Genomic DNA, 24,701 nt, shown 5'->3' on the forward strand with positions numbered 1-24,701 from the left:
TAGAATATCAGAGGAGAGTGTGTAAAAGAAATCAAGAGTTTAAGGTAGGAATGTTGGCCCTCTGGCCCTAGAGATTCAGTAAGTCGCATTTATTGGTGGGGCTGGCCAGGCCAAGGGGATATATACCTTTCCAGCCTTGCCCATGTGACTTTTTCTCTCAGAGGACCCTTAAGTATGGAACTTAGGTCTGGAGTGTAAACCAGTGGCTGAGGCCAGATGGTTCCCAAGGTAGAGGGAGATCCCCAGGGTCTAAACTGTCACCTCCTGCAGTGTATCCAGGGACTGAAGAGGAGAGATGGGTTATAGCCGAGACTCACACCCTCTTTGCTGTTAATCCTGGGCTATCTGCACAGGCTCTATTTTACTGTTCCTGGTGGCCTCTCGTTCTGCTCTCCCACTGATTGACAGTGCAGAGAAGCGACGCTGAGTCGAGTTGCTGCTTGTGGGCCGGCAGGCTGACTTTGTCAGTTTAGAGGATGGGGCTATTAATTCAGTCAGGTTTTTGGATTTTCTTTATCATCACCTACTTTGTCTCCCAACCTCTCACCCTGGGGTGTAAGGCCTATGACCATCTTGATTCCTCCTTTATATCTTTCTAGTGCATTGATTCTAAGAGCCTATTCCTTTAACGTTCTTGCTTGCTTTTTGCAAAATGAACTCTTTCTAAAAATTGAGTCGTAGCCCATTATTTCAGATTTTAGATGTCCTCCATTGTCTCTGAGATCAGAGGTTTCTTCATATTTGCTGTTATTTTGACTTTTCTCCCCCTAAGCAGAAATGGGAATTTATTGAATCATATAGCTGAATAATCACAGGAGCAAAGGAAGATCCGTTAGAACCAGAGCCTCAGGTGTAGAAAAGAGGAGCCCTGTGCCTCCAGCATTCACTCTCCACCCCATCTCCTCCCTTGCTCTGCCCTTGGCCCCTCAGCTCTGCCTCCTCCTAGCCTGGCCCTTGCCCCACTAGGTCATCTGGCTCCTCAGCCCTGCATAGAAGCCCAGTGCAGAGAGCATTTTCCTCTCTCAGTATCTCTCAGTCGGTTATTTAATAATTGTAATCATTTCCTGTAAGAAGAGAACCGCTCTGAGCTTAACCAACCTACGTGTATTCTCTGTCATTGACATTAATGTGGAAAAGATTACATGGGGCCTTTGAAATCCCCTAACAGGATGTAAGGTTCGAGGACATGGATGGGGTTGGAATAGGAGTGGCAGAACATCTGACTCACTGGGTCCCTTAGAAATGAAACAGGTTATCAGTGGTCTTGTACCTGGAGAGAATTATTTGAATATATGTGTGCCAGTTATAGTAATTTATACTGTCTTGATTTATTCTGAATCCCCCCCCGTCTCCCTCCTTCCTGTCCCCCTGCCTCCCTAGTTACTGCTAATTGAGTCAGTGATACCCAGAAAACATCTTATGCTCTCAAATGTAGAAACTAGTAGATTAAATTCTCCCTATTCTTAGAGGTGAAGAGTGCTGAATTACAAGCCCGTTTCATCCCCATGTTTCTTTCATCACCACTTTTTAAAAAAGTTTTTAATGTTTATTTTTGAGAGAGAGAGAAACAGAGTGCGAGTGGGGGAGGGGCAGAGAGAGAGGGAGACACAGAATCTGAAGCAGGCTCCAGGCTCTGAGCTGTCAGCACAGAACCCGACACGGGGCTCAAACCCACAAACTGTGAGATCATGACCTGAGCTGAATTTGGACTCTTAATGGACTGAGCCACCCAAGGCGCCTCGCATCACCAGTTTTTATAATGTGCTGTTAACTCTTGTCTGACTTGACAGCATCCCCTATACATGCTTGTGGCCTCTTAGAACAAGGGAGAGACTAGAGGTCACCTTGTCTGGTAGCCTCTCACTTGGGGACATGTCAGCATCATCTGAGAGCTTTCCAGAACAATGATGTCCAAGCAGATGACTCCGTGCCAACTACACAGCCTATCTGTGAGAAGGCCACACTTTACTTTCACATAATGGTGGCAGTAAAACCCTGTTCCAGGGTGATGCTGGAGAATACCACGGATGGGGTGATAGATGATAATAGTTGTATCGGAGCATATGTAACAGAAGCTGGGACTGGCAGGAGAGGAAAGGGAGAAGGGGTCAGAAATTGACTTCTCTAGGTTTCCAGAAGACAGTGATCAAGGCTTACACAGTGGCCCCGGATGGTCCATAGCGGGGTTGCCAGAACTAAGCCTCCTGCCGGAGACACCCTCTGGCTCAATCCTTTTTGCATACTAGCAATTTGGTTAATTTAGATTTCTATTTGTAATTGGAGCACAGCGGAAATCAGGAAGTGACCCCAGAAATATGTGGGTTTCAGGAAGATCTTCAGGAACAATCTCTAGACTCTTTGCGCTTTCTTTTTCTGTGTCTTTGGATTAGATTGAGGTATTTATCAGAAACCCTGGGGCCCTTAGCCTTGCTGCTGTACTGCGCCTCGTTCTCATTCTGCATCTGCGGTCCCCAGGGACAGTCCCTGTGGATGTATCGATGGCGCTCACACACTCCAGGCACAGCACTGCCATCTCACTCAGTAGGGCCACCAGAACGGTCAATACTGAGAAAGAAAGCCTTTATTTACTTTATGCAATCCCCAAGAAGATATTAAAAGGGAAGGAAAAAGTGCATTGGAGACCTCAGCTGGATGAGCAGAATTCTTTATCATCATCATTGCTGGAAACCACCTCTCCGTTTCCTGCATCTCTCAGGTGCTGTGACAAGCGGCTGCTCTCAGAAGCTGCTGCAGGCTTACTCTCCGTGGGGCGTGTACCCTGAGCTCTGATTCCAGGATGAGGTTGACTTGTGCTGATTCTCCTGCACCCTCTCCATGGGATTCTTCCTCATAGTGGCTCGGATTGACAGGATGGCTTCCCAGAGTCAAGTTACTTGGCCCAAAACATCACCCTGATCTTGACCTCATTACATGGAGTTGTGCCAGTTATCAGGGAGCACAGTTTAAATGATTCTTGTACCTGTAGTTCACATGCAGAGGATGTGTGGAGACATTCCAGCCAAACCTTGACTAGCTTCAGTGCTTGTGTGACGCATGTCAGGGGAAGCCCATTTGGCAGTAGGAAGCTACACATTGGAGGTGTGTCACTTCTTAGACCAGAGTGAGCATGACACAGGAATAGAAGTTTTGAGAGCTACTTAAGTCATGCCCCAACTCAGGCTCTGGGCTGGGCATCCTGGGCTGGTACCAGAGACACTGCGTGGTACCTCGGCACTATTTTCCTGCCCCTGGAGTGAGACACCACCTGCCTTTTCCCCACAGATTCACTTCCTTTCCCCGCAAGCCCGCCGTCGATTCCATGCTGCCTTTGCGTCTTGTTCCACCTCCATGCTGATCCTGTCCAACCTGGTGTTTCTCGGGGGCAGTCAAGTCGGGAAAATCTACTGGAACAGAATCTTCATACAAGGTAAGTTGCCCGACAGTGTTGTTTTCAGTCAGTTTCTCATTTTCCATGTATGGTGTTGGTACCTTGAATAGATGAAGGGGGAGGCATTCATTGTTCTGTTCATGGTGTGTGACCCATAAAATATCACCCAGAAACAATTCTCTGTGTTTAGCCATGACTTTCAGGGCCCCCTACTTCGAGGTACCTCATCTATCACATGTGGCATGTAACATTAAAAGGTACTATACCAGCTCTCCCAAACTCTTACTGTTGCCTTCTACTAAATTAACATTCTGGGTTTTAAAAAGTTCCCTGGGGCGCCTGGGTGGCTCAGTTCGTTAAGCGGCCAACTTTGGCTCAGGTCATGATGTTGTGGTTCACGAGTTGAAGCCCTGTGTCGGCCTCTCTATTGACAGCTCAGAGCCTAGACCCTGCTTCAGATTCTGTGTTTCTGTCTCTCTCTGCCCCTCCCCTGTTCATGCTCTGTCTCTCTCTCTCCCCCATCTGTCAAAAATAAATAATAAGAAAAAAAAAACAAAAAAATTTCCTAATTTCCTTCCTAATCATTCCAGCCTTCACTCTACTGCAAAAGTCAAACCTAGTTTCATTTACCACTCTGAGCATCTGGTCAGCAAGGTCCTGGAAGTCCCACTATGCTCTCCTGTAGCTGTGGGCTTGGTACCTGGATTTGCCACAGCTCTTTGCTGTAGATGTTTATCTCAACACCAGGATGCCACCACTCGTGGCCGGTCCCCTATACGATATGCATTAAGTGGTGCGTCTCAGTGTCCACAGCAAAGCCACACCTCCAGCAGGTAAAATGCTAGTCTGGGGGAATTACTGTGGAAACACTGCATTAATAACTGATATCATTTATCTATGGTCCCTACGTCCCTCCGGCCGGAACTAAGAGCTCTGTCACGGCCTTAAGAGACTTGGGAGGATGAGGACTGCTTACAGTGCGTGTTACTCCAGCCAGTTTACGGGGTGTGAAAAGCAAAGGCCTCCTGTTCTGTTTCCCTGACCAATGGCATGGCTTCGTGGATTTGTTCTGGGAAGTTTTGCCAGGCGGTAATGACATGATTGATTGCATGACCAGGCTGTCGTCTCTACCTCTGGGTCCCTGAGGAGCCAGTGATGCTTTCACTGCAGATTTTTCATACCAGAAATAACCCCAGCACAGCTGCATGAGTCCAGAATGCCAGGTCACAAGTCTAAACTGTGGCGGTCTGGGGCAGCCAGGCTCCAAGAGGCCATGAGAGAGCCCTGCTCTGTTCTCCTCTCATCATTACAAAACCCCTCTCTGATCTTACTTTTTAAAAAAAAATTTTATTTTAATGTTTTATTTATTTTTGAGAGAGAGAGAGAGAGAGAGAGAGAGAAACAGTGTGAGCAGGGGAGGGTCAGAGAGAGAGGGAGACACAGAATCTGAAACAGGCTCCAGGCTCTGAGCTGTCAGCACAGAGCCCAATGCGGGGCTTGAACCCACAAACCATGAGATCATGATCTGAGCCGAAGTCAAAGGCTTAACCAACTGAGCCACCCAGGCTCCCCTCTGATCTCACTTTTTGAGGACTATCTTAGCTGACAGTTCCTGAAAAGACCATGTACTTTTTAAGTGGAAGCTGTCCTTTAATAAAGATGGGAGCTGATGGGGTGCAGAGGATCTCAAGATAAAAACATGCTCGTTGAGGTGGGCGACAGTGTCCTACTTTCCTGGCTTTTAACCACAGTACCTAGCATGATGCCAAGAACACTGTGACTCGGGAAAATCCTGACTTGGGGCTTGCTGGTAACATGAACGAGAAGGCTCCCATCTTTGTTGCGGGAAATCAAACATCAGGTGTTTGCTACTTCCAAGGCACTAAGAATATGGCATTACAAAAAAGAAGCACCCACAAATGTAGGAGCTAGACATGCAAACAGAAATGTGTCCAGAGACTGACAGATACACAAGTGACTTGCTAGAGGCCATAGGATGGAGTGGTTTACTTCCTACAAAAATTGGATTTCACAGAGGAGGTGGCATTTGAATTGGAGTTTTGAGCCACAAGTAGGAACTTGCTAAGTAGAGAAGGCAGGTGTGTGGGGATAATTAACACTAGCTGCTATGTCTGATAATTCTAAACTCAGTAATCTTTCCCCAAGGAACTTTATTTTCTCACAGTTAAGTGTGGGTCTGGTGGCTTTTTCTAGGCAGTGACTCCAGGACTTAGAATGTTTTTATTTTGATTCTTTACTTTCTTGACCTGACGTAATGGAGGGGAAGAACACAAGAGGATGATACACAAATACTAAATATCCCTGCCAGTGGTGATGCATGGCATTTCTGCTCACATTCCATTGGCCAGAACCAGTCACATGACCAACCCAAGTGCAAGAGAGAGAGATGTGGGAGGTAAACAGATATTAGTAGGTTATGGCACAGCAGGAGAGGGTACATGAGGCCACCTGGAGGTGCCCCAGGGCAGGTAAAAATGTGAGTTGGACTGTGGAAAACAGTATGGCAGTTCCTCAAAAAAGTAAAATAGAAATACCATCCGATCCAGAAATTCCACTACTGGAAATTTATCCAAAGAAAGTAGAAATACTAATTTGAAAAGATTTGTGCACCCCAATGTTCATTGTGGCATTATTTACAATCACCAAGATTTGGAAGCAACCTATATGTCTGTAAATAGATGAATGGATAGAGAAGATGTGGCATGTATATATACATACATACATATATATGCATATATATGTATACATATATATATATATATATATATGCAATGGGATATTACTCAGCCATAAAAAGAATGAAATCTTGCTATTTGTGACATGGATGGATGTGGAGGGTATTCTGCGAAGTGACATAAGTCAGACAAAGGCAAATACCATATGATTTTACTTATATGTAGAATAAAAAAACTGTTTGGTTTTTACAATAAGCATCTAAGTAATGACTTTCTTTGATTGGATATTGAGGTTGGGATTTTCCAAGGAAGATCATAGCTCACGGAACAGTGGTAGACATGATCAACTGAGGTAAAAACTAAATTCTTGCTAAAGTAATTCTTCTTTGAATAAATATAGATGGACAAGACAAAGAAGAAAGCCCTGAGTATTCAAGAGTCAAGGTGAATGATACTTGTGAATCTTAACATTCAGTTTCATTTAGTCAAAATACGAAAGCGAACACAAATTTATGGAATTACCAGGTCATGGATTTTAAAACCATTAGTGTTTTCCATGATCACTATGATTATGATGCTATGGCCTGTGATAATTCACTAATAAACATTGTACTCTAACAAAGAGGAAACATGAATTTTTGAATTTACAAATAAAGAATATAATATTAATAACTAAAGAAGCAAAATACAGAAACAGGCTTGTGAATGCACAGAGCTTGTGACTGCCATACGGGAGAGGAGTGTAGGGAGATGGATAAAATAGGTGAAGAGGATTAAGAAGTACAAATTTTTGGTTATAAAGTAAGTCACAGAGATGAAAAGTACAGCATAAGGAATATAGTCAATAATGTAATAATGGTGCCTGGTGATGCTATGCTTATTGTGGTGAGTGTAGCAGTTGTTGAATGACTGTGTTGTACATCTGAAACTAATACAACATTGTACATCAACTATACTTCAATAATCAAATGTTTGTTTAGATGTGAGTTACAGTTGGGGAGGTTGGGACTACATGAGCTGTGTGACCTCAGGGCACACAGGTAGGCAAGGCCACGGCGGGTGGATACCGGTCACCAGGCAGCAGGCAGAGTGAGAAGAGAGCAGGGAGGGAGGTGTGACTTGGCTGTGCTGGCACTTAAAGTGGCAAAGGAAAGATTGCAGCTATAAGATATTCTTTCTGTTTCTCAAAGGCATGCTTTGCCCTGCACCCTGTGGAACTAACATCAGTAACCCAGGGTCAGGGCTCGGAGAGAACTGGTCTGCTGTTGCCGTGTGGGTCCTCCTGTGACCTTCGACTGGATATATGTTGTATCCTTGGAGCCAGGTGCTTGCGTCCTGGAGACCCAACCTCTGAATATGAAGGGCTCTATGGAAGCATTTTTGTCTGGGTTCTGAGGCCACGGAGGCTCATCTTAGAAGGCATTTACTGTGTCAGAGAGTCTTTAAATCAGCCTGGCCATGTCCCAGCTGGTCCATCCCTTGGGCCTCCCGAGGCAGGGAACATCTACTGGGGATTTGACAGTTCCCTTGTTTGCCTGTTCCCAACGGTGGGTCTTTGTCTCTGAGTGAATTTCAGAATCTCTGGGAGGAAAGTAAAGCAGATGGTGCCAAATCCCCCATCCTTGAGAACTCTGGATTTTATTTCATAACTAATTTGATTGATTTGATAGAACAGTAGTATGAATATTCATGTTTTGGTACAAAAAAGTACTAATGAGTTTATAAGATGCTTCCTCATACTCTGCTGGGGGTGTTATATTTGCTTTCTAAAACTGGAAAAAAAAAATCTGAATTCTGAAACTCTTCTCACCCCAGTGGTTTCAGATACAGGATTGCTGATCTGTACATGTCGCACCTGATGATTGAGTCAGGACTTTGACACCCTGGTTGTCTCTGGCCTTTTCCTTCAGCCACATGGAACTTGCTGTCCTAAGACCCAGCCCTACTCACTGAGGAACATGAGACAGGAGTGAGTGAGGGGATGGGGAGTTCAAGCTCAGTGTTTAGATCTCTGGGTTGAATGGAAAGATGGAGTAATCAGGAGTAACCTTCCTTAGGGGTCCGGCCTGGTCCCTGTGCACCTTGATGGGCTAGGCTCTGCTGTAGTGAGAGAGAGGAGGTGGTAGTGGGCGTCCCTCTAACAGATCTTGCCTCCGTGAGTCCTAGAGGAGCAGGGAGTGGGCAGCCAGGCATCTGAGGATAGGGATTAGAGAGGAGATTGCAAATCCCCCACAGAGAAGGGGCTGAGAGGAAGCAGCCTCACTAGTTCTCAGGGAGCCCTTTTCCCGCATCGCTGATGTGCCTGGAAATATCTCACGATTAGCCTGGAGGTGTCATCTTAAGGTCACTATCTCCCTATCTCCAGTTCCCTGGATTTTGGCACGGATCTGTTTTCTTTAAGCTACAAAGCTTATGTTAGCAGCTTATGTAAAATCTCTAGCCTGGTCTCCATGAGGTTGGTAACACCAGGCTGTAAAGTCAGACCCTGCCCTTTCTGCTAGGCACACTGCCCCACTGCCCAGGAAATCAGAAGATGCCAGTCAACATACGGAAATGCTATGCGGCCGTCTAAAGTCTCTGGTAAGCATCACACACCATTGTTATTGGGCGCACTCTCTGCTGCAGGGGTTGGAAAAGTAATGTTCAATTAATTCCGGGAACTAAGAATCTATATCTTTGCCTTTAAAAACGGAAGTCCCCCAACTTGTGCTATTGAAATTTACTTTAAGCAGCTTGAGGAATGTGAATGTTTAGGCCTCATCTATTTAAGGAGCTTAGCTGGATCCAGAGATCTGAGAAGGATGTGTTCTGGGGATTTGGTCCCCAGGCCTGCTCTAGGGGGCTCTGCTGTGTCATGCTTTGCAGAGGCAAACTCAGATTGCTTTTTACACGAATCTTTGGCCTTCAAAAGTGTTTGTTGATGGAAAGAGCTTTCTCATGTCTGTCTTAAATCCTTGACGTTGAAATATAAGTTAATTTCTTGAACAAGTAGATGATGGCTGCTCTATAACTCAGAAATACCAGTGAGTTATAGCTCCAAATCTGCAAGACCGCACTCCATAAAGCAATTGTGTCTCCAGCATCCTTACAGTTTCCCGTAGTCCTGCGACAGCTGGTAGGTTTTCAGACGGGATGGATGTGCATTGGGAATACATCTGGCCTTGAGGGGCCGAGAGCTTTATTAATGTTTGTCTGGGTGCAAGATGGTGTTCCTTCTGGAAGGTCCATCCACTTTTGTCAGCAATAGGCAGGGGCTCTGTAAAGAAGGACCTAATCCTTTCCCAAGAGGTAGTGGCCTAGATTCTGCATCTAGGGTTTTAAAGTGACATGTTTTATAGGGACATGGCATCCACCGAACATTCTCCTGCATGACTTCTCATCAGACACACACACACACACACACACACACACACACACACCTGTTTCCCTCTTGTTGCCTGATCTAGTTTGGCAAACTGCATCTCAACACTTAGCTCCTGGAGTGGCCCTGAGCCAAGGCAAGGAGAATATGGTTCTTTTCCAGATTGCAACGAGAGAGGAACTAGTAGTTTTGTTTTTTTTTTAATGCAGATCAGAACCTTTACACACCCCATATTTTCTTACTATTTCTAGCTGAGAAAGGAGAAAGTAGATTTTCTCCCTGATTACTAGCACAGCTTATTTGTCTCCTGACTCAAATGGCTCTGGACAGGCATTTTATTTAAAATGGAACTGGGGTATCACACTGGAAATTCTGGAAGGCTGTGTTTGGATAGAAACTCATTCCCCTCACATCTTGTTCAGTTCTTGGGACTAAAATCTCGTTTTTGATGAGAGAAGACGGGGGCAGTTGTCAGTGTCTCAGGGGCCCTCCCCTGTGATTACGTTGTCTCACCACCTTCACTAGCCGTCACCTTCAAAGGGAGTTTCTGTTGTTCTGATCGATTCTGACCCTTACTGGGTCTTCCACAAGCTGTAGAACAGTGAGAGGATCAGGGGCTTCCCACCCATCATACTCGTGGTAAAGTTGTTTGTAGATACAGGTTATATAGTTCACCAGTGGTTACACATTGGTCCATTTATGGCCATTCTTGGAATCTGAATTTCGAGATTTAGAGGGGTCTTGATTTTGTCTTTACTCTATGCCACAGTCTCCCAGATGGCTTGGGCATGGGTTTTTATTTAAAAAGTACTTCAGGTCGAGTTACTGGGTATAGGACACGAGAAAAAGTGAGTGGGAGTTCTCATCCAGCAGTGCGCCTGGGGTTATGTTAAAGCTGAGAGGATTTCTAACATATCTAAAAAGGAATTTGAATCATAGTACACTTAAATACTACTTTCTGTGAGGTTGTGGAAAGCTTTTCCCTATTAACTAGGAGTTTCTGTGAATTTATTTGAAAAGAGTTTTATGGAATATGGGAACATTTTAAAGTAGTCTTTACATAGACTCTCAGGTAAAGATTAGTAGGACTTAGACACAGTTAATCAAATAAAAATAATTTTGATTTTTACTGTTTTATTAGCATATAATATTTGAAGTCTCTACTTCTTGCTGGCCCCACTCTACATGCATATGTATGTGCAGGGTGATATTCAGAAGTATATTGCAATCAAATCACTACATTATATACTTTAATACAGTATTAAATGTCAATCATGTCTTAATAAAATGGGGGAAAAAGGGAAAAAAGCATATTACAAATATGTAAATAGAAATTAAAATCAAACCGAAATAATTTTAAAAATTTAAGTAAGTCCCATTAAGTAACATTAAAAAGTGTTAAAACCTAAGCACATGTAATACGGAGCTCGGTAACATTTTGTAACAGAAGTTCAGCAAGAGCCATTGCCGCCAGGAGTCTCAGCTTTGGAACAAATTCTTGCATGCGGCAGGACCCTTTGTCGGGCTTGTTTCTGTTTACCATTGCTCTGGGTCCTCACCACCTGCTTTATGCCGCCACTTGCATTTGTTTCCTATGGTTGCTGTAACAGATCATTATAAATTTGATGGCTGAAAGCAGTACAAAGTTATCTTTTACTGTTCTGGAGGCCAGAAAACTGAAATCATTTATTGCTGGACCAAGGTCAAAGTGTTGACAAGACTGGTTTCTTCTGGAGACTCTTGCCTTGCCTTTTCCAGCTTCCAGAAGCCACTTACATCCCTTGGCTCACGGCTGACGTTCCTCCTCTTTAAATCTCTCTCTCTGTCCCTCTACTTCTGTCTGATTCCTTGTGTCTCTCTTATAAAGAACCTGTGGTTACATCAGGCCCACTGATGGGTAGTCCAGGAAAATCTTCCCATATCAAGATCCTTAACTTGGTCACATCTGTAAAGTCCCTTTTGCCAGATGAAATAATCTTCATGAGTTTCAGAGATTAGGGTGTGGCCATCTTGGGAGGAGCCATTATTTAGCCTGGAATAACACGATAACACTAACGTAACAGTCACCATCAAACAGAACATCCTTCCTGTGGCACTGATGAGATAGCCTCTTCCTAAAGAGCTTTGATTTTAAAATAGCAAATTAGATATGCCGCTAGCTTCATTAAAATGAGAATCAGCTTGTAAAAAGAAATGGTACTTGAATTTCACAGAAGTATATATGTGAGCTTTGCTATCTTCAGGGTACTTAGAGAGTAGTATAGGGGAAAGCTGCAGCTTTGCTGGCTCAGCTCAGTCCCCCACTCTTTGGGAGCAAACCTCTCCCACCCCACTCTCATTCTGTGCCCTTCTGGTAGGGCACATCTTACACCTAAGATCTAGGGTTTAACACGTACCAGGAACTGGCCAGTTTCTGTTGGAAGGGTCAGGAAGGAAAACCCTTCCTGCCTTTGCTGTTGCAGAGGCATCGGAACATTGGTCCGGAGCTGCTGGCAGCCTTCTTACCCCACCCAATGAGAGCCAGGTCGCAAGGAAAGCCAGCTCTGAGGAAAGCAGAGCCACGTGTTGGATGCTGTGTTTTTGAGACAACTCCCTGCCACATATTTTTAAGCCCCTAGATCCAGACATCCTTGCAGCTAATGTATCTGTGTACTTTTCAGTTACAGGAGTTTCTTTCTGTTTATTATTTTCTCAACTCATGTTGTGAGACAGTTCTCCAGGGCTCTTTTGTGTTTCTGTATATCTTTTGAATCTGTTTAAGACTGTATTTCCAAGAATATTTGTATAACAAAGATCTTTGGAAGATGGAGACCGTATCTTTCTCCAAGGTAAAGGGTATTTGTTTACTGTTCAGTATAATAAAGATAATATCCTTCTCTAGGGCAAAGATCAGGCAGGCTTACTGCTTGTTGTAAAATGTTTGCATTTCCTAAGCCCGGGTTTATCTCCTCTGATATAACTTACTGCCTGTACAGGCATCACTTGGCCCTCTTTGCACTGCATTGTGGGATGTGGGGCTCAGGGAAATAGCAAAAATTCTCCGGCTGCTGTTATTGCTGTGAGTAAAAGTCCTTTGTCTCTAACCCAAGAGTCTCGTGTCTTCTGCAGGACCCCTGAAATGGTGACAGGCTAATTTTTTGTTTGCACATGGGGTAAAATCTCAGACCCTTCACTGACTGACAATCTAGTTTGGTTGGTTTTTTTCTCTGTCACTTGTAAGCAAAAGAATACTAATATAGATTAACCTAAATAATGTAGGTAGAACATACCGCCCTGACAGAATCTTAAGGGAAGGATATTTGGGGAGATTCTTTTATACTGAACCATTTTTTTCATATAACTATTTTTGACTTATGTTCTCCCTAATAAAGAAACTTTATTGAAAAATTGTGCACCCTGTTACACTTTATAATGTCATCTAAGATCTTCTCTTATAAATTTAAAGTATAAGCGATCTCATTTTTGCCATAATATGAATATTGACATTTAAAAATAAAACTGATACCTTTAAATAGTATGGATTATAAAAATTTAGTGATTTGCTATCCACCATCATCTTTTTAATAATACTCATGGGCAGGGGCACCTGGTAGATCAGTCATTTAAGTGTCTGACTCTTGAATTCAACTGAGGTCATGATTTCATGGTTCATGAGTTTGAGTCCCACATTGGGCTCTTGGGATTCTCCCTCCCTTTCCTCCTCTCTCTCTGCCCCTCCTCTGCTCTCATGCTCTATCTCTCTAAATAAAGACATAAACATTAAAAAAATATATATGATCTATTTCACAATGTTATTTCCTTGATCTATTTGTATTTCATTTCTCCCCCGGAATTTTCTCTTGTTTAAAAGTTATTTCCTTTTTCAGCTGTCCTACTTCTTTGAGGGTTGCTGTGTTGTTTGTTTGCTTTTCAATGACCATAAGCCTAGAAATGTAAACATTTTCTCCTAGATTGAGTTACCATTACAATTATTATTAGTGCATAACTCAAAGTAGCACAAAGATAATACCAATGATAAGTAATTATTGAACATAAAAAGTAAAATTTTATTAGAAATACATTTCTCTTGAGATGGATAGTGTAGGAATTTCTGGTTGTGTAAAGGAATTATGTAATTATCCCTTTATTTTGTCCCTCTGTTTTAAAGCTTTTTATTAAAATATACTATAGCCCAGAAAAGTGCATATCATAAGAATTTTCTCTAAGCGACACACATGTATAACGTGTGCCTACAACTCCCTTCCTCTGACTCTACCAATTACTAATTGCCCTTAGGTAACCACTATTTTGGCTTCTAAATGCATAGCTTTTTGTCAGGAAGCTTTTTTGTGTATATGAATAGAATCACATTCTAGCCTTTATTTTGTGTCTAGCTTCTTTTGCTCAATATCATGTTAAGAGAATCATCCATATTTTTGAGTGTGGTTATGTGTTTTTCCTGCTAGTACTATAAGTATTCCATTGTGTGAACATGTTATAATTCATTTACCCTTCTATTGCTGATGAACATACAAGCTGTTAGCTCCCATCATCAGTCAGATATATGACCTGTGGTGAAGCTATGTACACACTTTTGTTGGGTGTGTACCTGAAAATAGGACTGCTGGCTTACACGCTATATATATATATATATATTCAGGTTTTGCACATACTGCCAGATGGTTTCACAGAATGTTTTACCAATTCCCTTGAGGGCTTTACACACCCTGGAATAATATCCTGAGGTAAGAGAAGAATGCGAGAAAAGCTTACCTTTCCTTTGTAAGGTAGATAAAGGATAGAGGAAAGGAGAACCTTAACCTCAGGTAAATTTTAGAGAAGAATGGCTATATATATGTAGATATATAGATCTTGCATCCTATATATCTATATATAAGATATATATATATCTTATATACCCATATCTATCTATATTACGTATATCCCTATATATAGATATGGATATATAAGATATATAAGAATGGATATATATATATATATGTGTGTGTGTATATATATGTGTGTGTGTGTATATATATGTATATATGTGTGTGTGTGTTATTATATATATATAATTGAGGATCTGGAAATCAATTATTCTAAATTTAGACTTTGGAAAGTCCTGCTATAGCCCTAGTGGTAATTATAACCCAGTTTGAAGACTAGTGCCCTGTAGGGAAGAGAAGATCACTGTCCTTTGTGTCCCATTCCATAGTTCCATAGTCCTTGTTCTAACCCAGCGGAAAGGATTATTGCACTGGACTGGACGGTGGTTGTCGGGGTTAGCATGTGTCATTCATGTTATGCACTGCTGCATAACAAACCACCACCAAAGTTAATGGTTTAAAAGAAGAAATATTTATTTAGCTTATGAGTCAGTGTCAGTTGGGGACTGGCTGGTCTAGGATAGCCTCGGGCACACATCTGTGGGTCAACCATGGGTTGGATTTGCTCATCTTCACTGGGTTTTAACATTTCTGTGGCCATGGCTGGGATGAATTGGCTGAGTCGGGTCTGCTTCACATTGACTTCTTACCCTCCAGCAGACTGGCCCAGGCTTGTTCACATGGCAGTCATTGTGGTCCAAGAGGGAGAGCAGAGGGTATGCAAGGTTTTAGGCTTAGAAATGGCACTGTCCCTTCTGCTGCATTCTTTTGGCCAAAGCACATCATAACACTAGCCCAAATTCACGGGGAGGGGACATAGGCCCATTCTCTGATAGTAGGAGCTGTATGCTCATTTTGCAGAGGTTGTTGATACAGGCATGTCAAGGAGTGTGAGCATTTTTGCAGTCTTTCTCAGCTGCATATTCAGAGGGGACAGAGAGCTGGCCCCACAGTGTGACTCTTGAGAGGATTCCATGAGGCTGGAGAGGTAATAGGAATCACACTGGTCCCATTTTGCCCTTGGCCTCTTCTCCTCTTATGGCCATTTCTCCCTCTTTCCCCTGCAGAGACTTTCTCTGCCCCCCCCCCCCCCCCCCCCCCCCNTCACAAAGACTTATGTGTGTGTGTGCATGCGTGCTGGTGTGGTCACATCCATACTGTGACTGTCTGGAACACTGGGACACTGAAGCTGGTCTCACTTAAAGGAGCTTCTCTGTGGGCCAGCCTGGCCATGTGGAGTTTGGCTCAGGGTGTGGAGCCAAAGCTCAGTTAACAAGCAAGTATTCCTTTGCTTTGTATAGATGTCTAAGCTGCCTGGCATTCAGGTGTTCCTGAGTTCTCCAACTAAATGTGATTTACTGCCTGTTAGTAGCATCTACTGTTCGTATTCTAGCTATTCATGGTAAAGTAGCTTTCACTTCACCAGCTCAGTTGATCTTCTTGGCGATCCTGTGAGATAGTTTGGACCGACATTGTCATGCTTTAACTCTGAGACTCAGAGAGGCTAGGAAACCTGTTTGTCATTACATGGCTAGTAAACAGAGACACCAGGTGAGTCACAAGCCTTTTGAGTGCAGATCCTGCATCCTTTGTGTTGTGCCATACTCTCACTTCTTCACTCAGTGAGGTCTACATCAGGACAGGCAACCACTGTTTACACCACAGAGCATCTCTGGGTCCCCCTGTGGGAGACACAGTCTGTGGTGCCTATAGCTCATGGCTCTATTCCTGGTCCTTCTCACAGGAGGTTGGGGGGAGGAGACAGGAAGCAGACTTCCAGCCCGTGGCTGTAGCTGGGTTGGCCATCAGCAGCTCTTCACCCTTACAATTAAGTGTTTTTTAGTTTTTACTTATTTAGAAAAATTTTTTAATGTTTATTTATTTTTGAGAGTGAGACAGAGATTCAGAGTGCGAGCAGGGAAGGGCAGAGAGAGAGGGAGACACAGAATCCAAAACAGGCTCCAGGCTCTGAGCTGTCAGCACAGGCTCTGAGCTCAACTGACTGAGCCACCCAGTTGTCCAATGAAGTGTTTTGTTTTTTTTTTTAATTTTTTATTTTTTGATGTTTGTTTATGTTTGAGAGAGAGAGAGAGAACATGCAAACGGGGGAGGGACAGAGAGAGAAAGAGACAGAGAATCCAAAGCAGGCTCCAGGCTCTGAGCTATCACCAGAGAGACCAATGTGGGGCTCAAACCCATGAACCACGAGATCATGACCTGAGCCAGAGTTAGCTGGTCAACTGACTGAGCCACCCAGGTGCCCCATGAAGTATTTTTATACACTGAGTCTGCCCCGTTGGTGAAGGACTCTTGCTCACCTAGCACATCAACACTCAGGTGTTGGTTTTCCCTCTGGTAAGCTTACTCAGGCACGGCAGTAGTTTGCTCATCGGCCCGTTTCTAGTATTAGTCACCCGACCAGGAGAGCAGGGGAAGGAGAAGATCATTTTGTTTGGGCATGCTACCTGAATTACCAGAGAAATAAAATGACCTTAGCATGGCTGTCATAAGAGCCAAAGGCCTGTGCTACCTCACGCGGTGCCAAAAATGCAGTGTGAGGGAGCAGTGTGGGCTGGTTGCGGTTGTTTTGTTTGCAGTAGAGACCAGGAAGTGGAATCCAAGGGGCTTTCCTTGCCCTAGGAGGTCTGTCTAGCACAGTGGTCACCTCTCTTGAGTGTAATTAACAGAGTCAGGCATTTCAATTAATATTCAGTGAATGAGAATGAAAACCAGAGGAAAACTTGTTCATTGTCAGAAAAAAGATGAATCCTATTTTGCGAGCACCTGTTTAGTACCACACAGAATATTTAAAGGGTCGGAGCCTTGTGTAAACAGGCATCCGAGCCTCATCTGGACCATTTTTCTCTATATGGATTTGTAATCCTTGCAGCCTGCCAGCCAGCCCTCTGTTCACATTACCTGCCGCTACGGAGTATTCTTTACAAGGGAAACCTGCTAAGAGAGGATGTGGCAAAGGGCATACCACAGGACTGGTGTTCTTATAAACTGAGGAAATGAGGGTACAGAGACAGTCATGCAGGAGGAAGGTGATGTGAGGCCACAGGGAAAGGGCGGCCACGTAAAGACAGGCTGCTGCTGTGCTGCCACATGCCACGGAAGCCTGGGACCACCAGAAGTTGCAGGAGGCCAGGAAGGAACCTCCCCTAGGGGCCTCAGAGGGAGCGTGACCCTGCCAACAACTTGCCTTCAGACCTCTAACCTCCAGAACTACAGCGGTACATTTCTGTGGCTTAAGCCATTCTGTTGTACTTTGTTACAGCAGCCTTAGGAAACTTGTGTGGTGCAGGCAGGTGGCCATACTACTGAGACAGTTGGCAATGACTTCTTCCTCCCCTCAAAGAAACAGAGCAGTTCAGCGCATGAGTCCAAAACTAGAAGGTCAGAAAGACCCTTTTTAAGTTAGGTTCAAGTTCAGTCTGTGCCTGATATCCGTCCTCTCCCGTGTCCTTCTCTAACCCATGACGTTGATTATGCAGGAAGCAGCAGATGGAAATAGCTGGTCTGGAATTATGTGTCACCCCATGTCAAGGGGCACCCTGAGGCTTCCTGGGAGGTCAGGCAGGATGGACCCCCGCTTGGAAGTGGCCCAGCATCCAGCCGACCCGAGGCTTGAAGCCTCCGTCCCCCAGCGCAGGCCTGCGTGGCAAGCCCGCCGCGCCCCTCTGCTCCCCTCTGTTCTCCCTTGGGTGTTGCCACGCTCCAGCTGCTGCCAGCTCTTGCCCAGAGAAGGAGGCAGCTGCTAATTTTAGCCCTATTTAGATCTCTAGGCAGCATGTCTCAGGACTTTTCTTTATTTTTCTAGTGGCATTTTCATGTGACCTTGGGGGAGAAAACTGACTCACCTATCAGTAAAGCAAAAGGGGAATTCTCAACTGTTGTTTTAAAGGCCGTTGTCTTGCTATGCTGATAGAAGTTTTCACAGGATTAGGAGTATGTAGTAAAGGGGGTTACCTAAAACCTGTGGCTCTTAGAGGAAGAAGAGAACAGACAACTGAGGGCTGAGGCAGCAGATATAACACTGTTCCAGAGGGCATTAGAAAGACGTCTCTTGCTTGCTTGGGAGAGGATAGTCTACCCAGTTTATGACACAGAAACCTGGGCTTTTGCTTGATTTCCCTTTCCTCAGTTAATTGTTTTCACATTGGGTAGATGGGACCACTTGCTTAATCTTCCTTCCAAGCCTTGTAGTGTTGCTTAGGTGAGCAGGTCTTTGAGCACATTTGTTATAATGTATAAGAGCTGATCATTTGCATTCTTAAGGTTGTCAATCACACACAATGAAAAAGATATCAGGCAACTTAATGAGCACTGTTGTCTCCTGACTTTTAAATGACAAATAGCCAATGGTCAGTCACATAGGCCTATCTTGGGAAACACACCTTTCCTAGGAATGTCATTGTTTTTTACTAAGCTAGAAGAAACCAGGTAACTTTTAACATAAAAAAATTGCTTCTAGTCCTGTTTTAACATTCCATTCATGTCTACAGTTACCTGTCACTTACTCTTCTCATATCTGAAGCTTGCTTCTTGATTACTTTTCTCATTTTGTGGCTGCCCCAACAAGATTGCCAGAGGTTTGGATCATACCTTTTGCATTGCTGTACAAAATTGTTATCATCAGTGAAGATTTTACTAAAAGAAGCAAAAGTACAGAGTAAGGAAATAAGATATTGGGAAGCATTTCAGACTATCCGATTCAGGAAAAAGAGGCACAGTGATTAAGTGAGTCTGGATGAGGCTTAAGATCTATTTTACATAGAAAAATGGTTGAAGGAGAGGACCTCCCTACATTCCTGCTAGTCATTATACCGAGTGCCTAGGATACAGTGATAATCAATTGTGGCAAAATGTGCCACAGTGCTTTGGGACATACCACTTTTGATATGTGCTTCGGAAACAAAGATGTGAATGCTTAACTTTATCTTCTGGGTGAGAAAGTCATCCTGGAGGAGGTTGGACATCAGAGGTGGGCTTAAATTGTTGTGGCCGAATCGCGAGTCCCCTAAGACCTCCAAGGAGCCGACACCGATGGAAGTACATAAGGGTCTTTATTACAAGCTCGAGCAGGGCTCACCCATCTACCAGCGCAGCTGCAACAAAGTGAAGCCCCGAACAATAGTGAGCAGGGTTGTTATGGGGTAAGGGACAGGGGTGTTACAGTGCACACATAGTACGTATAGCATCATGACATAAGCACCAGTCGTAATTGTACAGCACCCATGGTAACAGTTTTGACCGTTCAGTATCTGTGAGGCATCCGTTACTTTTGGTGTAAGTAAAAAGTATTGGGACCCAATCATGACCTTTGAGAATCCTTTGAAAATGACCAATTATGAGGTGAACTCAAAGGGCCTACGTGGGGTTTAGGCAAGCGGTGAGTGATTGGCTAGTTTGTACAGAGTAACTACCTGCAGTTCCCAGCCCTGACTCAGACCACAGGAATGTTACACATTTCTTTTGATTGGCTAATCTGAAGGAGGTCCGAGGGTGGCTTCAGCTGAAGCGTTTCCTGGAACTGGGATTACGTGCAGCCCGAGGTTGCTCTTAGCGGAGGACTTAATTTCAGGCTCCTCAAAATGATGGGGTAAGTACCAGACTTGAGGGATAGAGAAAGCATGCACAAAACCATGAAGGATAAAGTTGCACACTGAACAAATTATAACCATCTCAAGATCACGGCAGGAAAGCTGCAAGGTGTAATTATTGGTGAGTAGGCTGGTTGCACCAGAGGACACTAAAGGTAGGAACCTTATTTAGGTACTTGCCATGCCAAGAGTATGGACTTCATCATCCATAATAGGCTGGGGAGGGGTGGGTCACAGAAAGACTTTTGCAAGAGAGTAACATGATTCTTATTTTTGCAAGATCTATGTAGAGGTAATTGTGGAGACTGATTTCTAGAGGAGCGGCACGTAGACCAGAGAGGCCAGTCAGGAAACTATGTGAGAGATGACAAGGGAAGCTGAGTGTCAAAGGACAGGAAAGACAGAAGAAGAAATCCTCAGAATTCTCCCAGGGAGAATTGTAGGGAATTATCTAAGTCTTCATAATATTTATAACTTAATCATTTTGGTCCCTGAGATAGACAAAAGTACTTGAGGTTTATCTGCTGCTTTTGTAGGTAACGTAGATTAATTTCTGAATTTTGATGAAAAAATGGCCTCTACAGACTTCTCTGTTTCCCTTTCTTTGCCTCTGCAGTTTGAGGGAATATGCAGGTGCCGAGGAAAATGCCAAGACAAAGAGGTGGTCTCTGTGGAGATAAGCAGCTTGCTCAGTAGACTACTTGAATTAATAGTTTTTCCAAGGCCAAATTCATCCTGGAAGGGTCATGTATTATAGTTTCTTGTTCTCTGCAGGTATTTTCAGATTTGTCTTTTGTTTCTTTTTGTTTTTTAATGTTTATCTTTGAAAGACAGAGTCTGTGTGAGTGGGGGAGGATTTATTTTTGAGAGCAAGAGTGTGTGTATGTGAGTGGGGGAGGGGCAGAGAGAGAGGGAGACCGAGAATCCAAAGCAGGCTTCAGGCTGTCAATGCAGAGCCCAATGTGGGGCTTGAACTCACGAACCAGGAGATCATGACCTGAGCTGAAGTTGGACACTTAAGCAACTGAGCCACCCAGGTGTCCTTTGTCTTTTGTTTCTTAAACATAGTGAGTATAGTTGCTTTATAATCTATGCTTGATACTTTCAATATATTAAATCTGTATTGTGTCTATTGTCTTTTCGTGCTGGGTCTTACTCATAGCACCTCTTTCCTTATGTGCTTAGTATCTTTGACTATGTGCTGTTCATTGACTTACATGATTATACGTGGGTTTTTCCTGAGGTCTACTACAAAGGTGCCTTCCTCCAGACAAAATTTGTGTTTGTATTTGATAGATACCGGACGGGACTGGTTCATGGTTCTGTTTTCTTAGGGAGAGATTCACTTCTTTCTCCCTCTCTCTTGAAGAAGGAGGCTGTGTTTACTTCTGGTTCACCATTAACCTATAGGTGATTTGATTCCTTTTTAAGCCCCAGCCTAATATGCTTTTGTGGTTTGCTTTTAGACTCACTACTTTTAGCAGGCCTGAAATTTTATTTCTGTTCTCTTACCCCAAATATTGTATCGTAGTCTGGAAAAACAAATGTTCTCATGACAAAAACATTTTTTTTTTAAACAGTTTTAGGGGTGCCTGGGTGGCTCAGTGTGTTAAACCTCTGACTTTGGCTCAGGTCATGATCTCATGGTTCGTGGTTCTAGGCTCTTCAAGCCTAGATTTGTTGCACCAGGGCTAAGAAGGAGAAAACACTATTCTGTGTGTGCATCTCTCCCACTGAGTTTAGTGGGTAGAATATATAATGTGCTTTGAGATTCTTGAAGGTGACAAGGACCCAACAGCTCTAGTTGGTGATGTGTCTGGTGATACAGATAATCCAAACCGTAACATATCCAAGTAATCAGCATCTGGCATATTAATAGATATCAGATTTTTGTACCCTCTTCAATTTGCTTTATTTGATAGGGAAAACAGAGCTTGAATTTTAGGAGATTAAAATGGAAGAGCCTTAGGAAAACAACGACCAGGGCCAGCTGAGAGTAGAGTGGGGGCAGTGTTAGCTGTAATGAAAACTCTTGTCTCCACACAGATAACTGATGGCTGACTGCAGTAAGGTGGAGAGGAAGTTTTAAAATGCCTCTAGATCTAAACCTACATCAAAATGCTGTATGGACATATGTTTTCTTCACGATGACATAAATCCCTCCAAGCACCAAATTGCTCACCACCATCACCATCTAAATGCTTTTGTGGAACCCCTCATTATACCTCAGGATGTATTTAAAAAAATACTTTAGGTTGATGCCAGCCGTCCTTGTTATTCAGGATCTTGATGTCCAAAACATCATTGACCTACACCAACATGGGAGGAGACCAACTAAATTTCAGTTGAACATGAGAGAGGAAATAATTAATTGCGTCTTACAATATATATCTCTGTTTACATTTTGAAAAGTATTTTCATTGCTTATAGCCCTGTAATACAGATTGAGCAGAATTATTACTCATATTTAAAGATGAGTGAGGAAGCTCAAACTTAGTTAAATGACTTGACAGACACACTCAGCTAGGAAATGGCAGAGCTGAGACTCAAAGTCATGTCATACAGCTCCTTTTTCAGTGCTAGGAAGATGCTGGGGTTTCTGCTAAGTCCCTGTCTGGAGCTGATAACTTAGGAATCCTACTTTGTTATTCTTTAGGGTATGAATGATGGACTACTGAACGCTGCATGAGAAGAGCTATTTAAATGTTTGTGACATAAGTATGGATGATTAGTGTACTTGTTTAGAAAGGAATTTAATGTCTACCCAGTGGGGTAAGAAAACCTCATCAGTTATCTTCAAGGCCCAGGAAGCTTTCCCAAAAGGGGTAGATCTTGTTTTTCAATTTTTAACATAACATTCCTTTTTTTGGAACTTTTATTTAAGCATATACATGAAGTGCACAAATCTTAAGTGTGCAGCATGATGAATTTTCAAAGTAGACACACCTCTTTGGTACCCAGCACTACAGAAATTTCTCTTTGTGATCCTTTCTAGTTACAACCCCCTCTAGAGTAACCAGCATCCTGATATCTAATGTCAGGGATGAATTTTGCCTGTGTTGGAACTTTATTTAAATGGAATAATAAGGTACTATCAGTTCAGCAGTACTGCTTGTTTTTGAAAGTGTGGATGTCACTTTCATCCATGATTAATACATAGGGAGCAATTTGAGCATAATGCAGTTTAGTGTTTGCTTATATGCAGTATTGTCTTCAAGAAACCCCAGGTGAATGCAGAAAACTGCACCCAGCATTCCCAGTAGATGTATGGAACATGCACACACGTACACACCTCAAACATCTACCAGCTGCCTCTGTTCTTCGTTGTGAACCACACTCACCCACATCCTGTATTACAACACTCCAGCATCAGATAGCTCTCCTTCCATCACTTCATGATTACCCACAAGCTGCAGCCCTCTGATGCCCACTTCTTTTTTTTAATTAAAGTTTATTTATTCACCATTTGAAACAGAGGGTGCATGCAAGGATGCACTTGTGAGTGGGGAAGGGGCAGAGAGAGAGAATCCCAAGCAGGCTCCATGCTCAGCAGGGAACTTGACGCAGGTATTGATCCCATGAACCTTGAGATCATGACCTGAGCCGAAATCCAGAGTCAACTGACTGAGCCACCCAGGTTCCCCCTTTGTTTTTTGATGCCCACTTCAATAAGGAAACCTACTTTGCAAACATAAATAGTATTTTAGTACTTGATTCATTTCTTAACAGTTTTACATGTGTAAATCCATATTACCAATATTAGTTTTTTTTTAATGTTTTGTTTATTTGTTTTGAGACAGAGAACAAGTGGGAGAGGGGCAGAGAGGAGAATCTCAAGCAGGCTCCTCCCTGTCATTGCAGAGCCCGACATGGGGCTCAGTCTCTTAAGTGTGAGATCATGACCTGAGCTGAAGTCAAGATTGGATGCTCAACCAACTGAGCCACCCAGGCATCCCTTAGATTTTTTTTTTAATTTTATGTGTCACTGAAAAGTTTTTGAACATTATGCCCTTAATTCTTGTTTTTTTTTCTCCTTAGCCCTATAGTTTTGTTTGAAATTCCAGTATTGTTAACATAGTGTTATATTACTTACAGGTATACAATACAGTAATTCGCCAATTCTGTATATTACTCAGTGCTCATCATGATAAGTATATTCTTAATCTCCTTTATTTATTTCACCCATCCCTCTATCTCCCCTCTGTTAACCATCAGTTCTCTATATTTGAGAGTCTATTTTTGGTTTGTTTCTTTTTTCTTTATTTTATTTCTTCAATTCCACATGAGTGAAATCTTATGGTATTTGTCTTTCTATTTCACTTAGCATCTTTCTAGATCCACTCAGGTTGTTACAAATGGCAAGATTTTGTTCTTTTTATGGCTGAGTAATTGTGTGTGTGTGTGTGTACGTGTACCACTTCTTTATTCATCTGTCAGTAGACACTTGGACTGCTTCCATAATTTGGCTATTGTAAATAATGCTGCAGTAAATATAAGAGTGCGTATATCTTTTTGAATTAGTGTTTTTGTATCCTTTGGGAAAATAGTAGTGTAATTGATGGATCATATGGTAATTCTATCTTTAATTTTTTGAGGAACCTCCATACTCTTTTCCACAGTGGCTCTACCAGTTTGCTTTCTGCCAACAGTGCACCAGGGTTCTTTTTTCCCCACATCCCCACCAGCATTTGTTGTTTCTTGTGTTGTAGATTTTAGGCATTCTGACAGGTATGAGGTGATACCTCATTGTGGTTTTGATTTGTATTTCCCTGATAATTACTGATG

General features: G+C 43.0%; 1 protein-coding gene across 4 annotated transcripts in view; it reads left to right on the forward strand.

The window, feature by feature from the left end:
* Nucleotides 1-24,701, forward strand: part of HHAT (hedgehog acyltransferase) — a 309,652-nt gene that overhangs the window by 248,882 nt on the left and 36,069 nt on the right. For 3 of the 4 annotated variants that reach the window (XM_077763160.1, XM_077763159.1, XM_077763162.1), the window contains one exon: nt 3,283-3,427. In XM_077763160.1, the coding sequence (XP_077619286.1) occupies nt 3,283-3,427 (145 nt within the window). Of the gene's footprint in view, nt 1-3,282; nt 3,428-8,585; nt 8,665-24,701 lie in introns of all 4 variants that reach the window. The other variant, XM_077763161.1, reaches the window with a different exon arrangement.

The sequence above is a fragment of the Crocuta crocuta genome, unplaced genomic scaffold (genome assembly GCF_008692635.1).
Source record: "Crocuta crocuta isolate KB4526 unplaced genomic scaffold, BGI_CrCroc_1.0 scaffold3, whole genome shotgun sequence".
In the NCBI taxonomy this organism is placed as follows: Eukaryota; Metazoa; Chordata; class Mammalia; order Carnivora; family Hyaenidae; genus Crocuta; species Crocuta crocuta.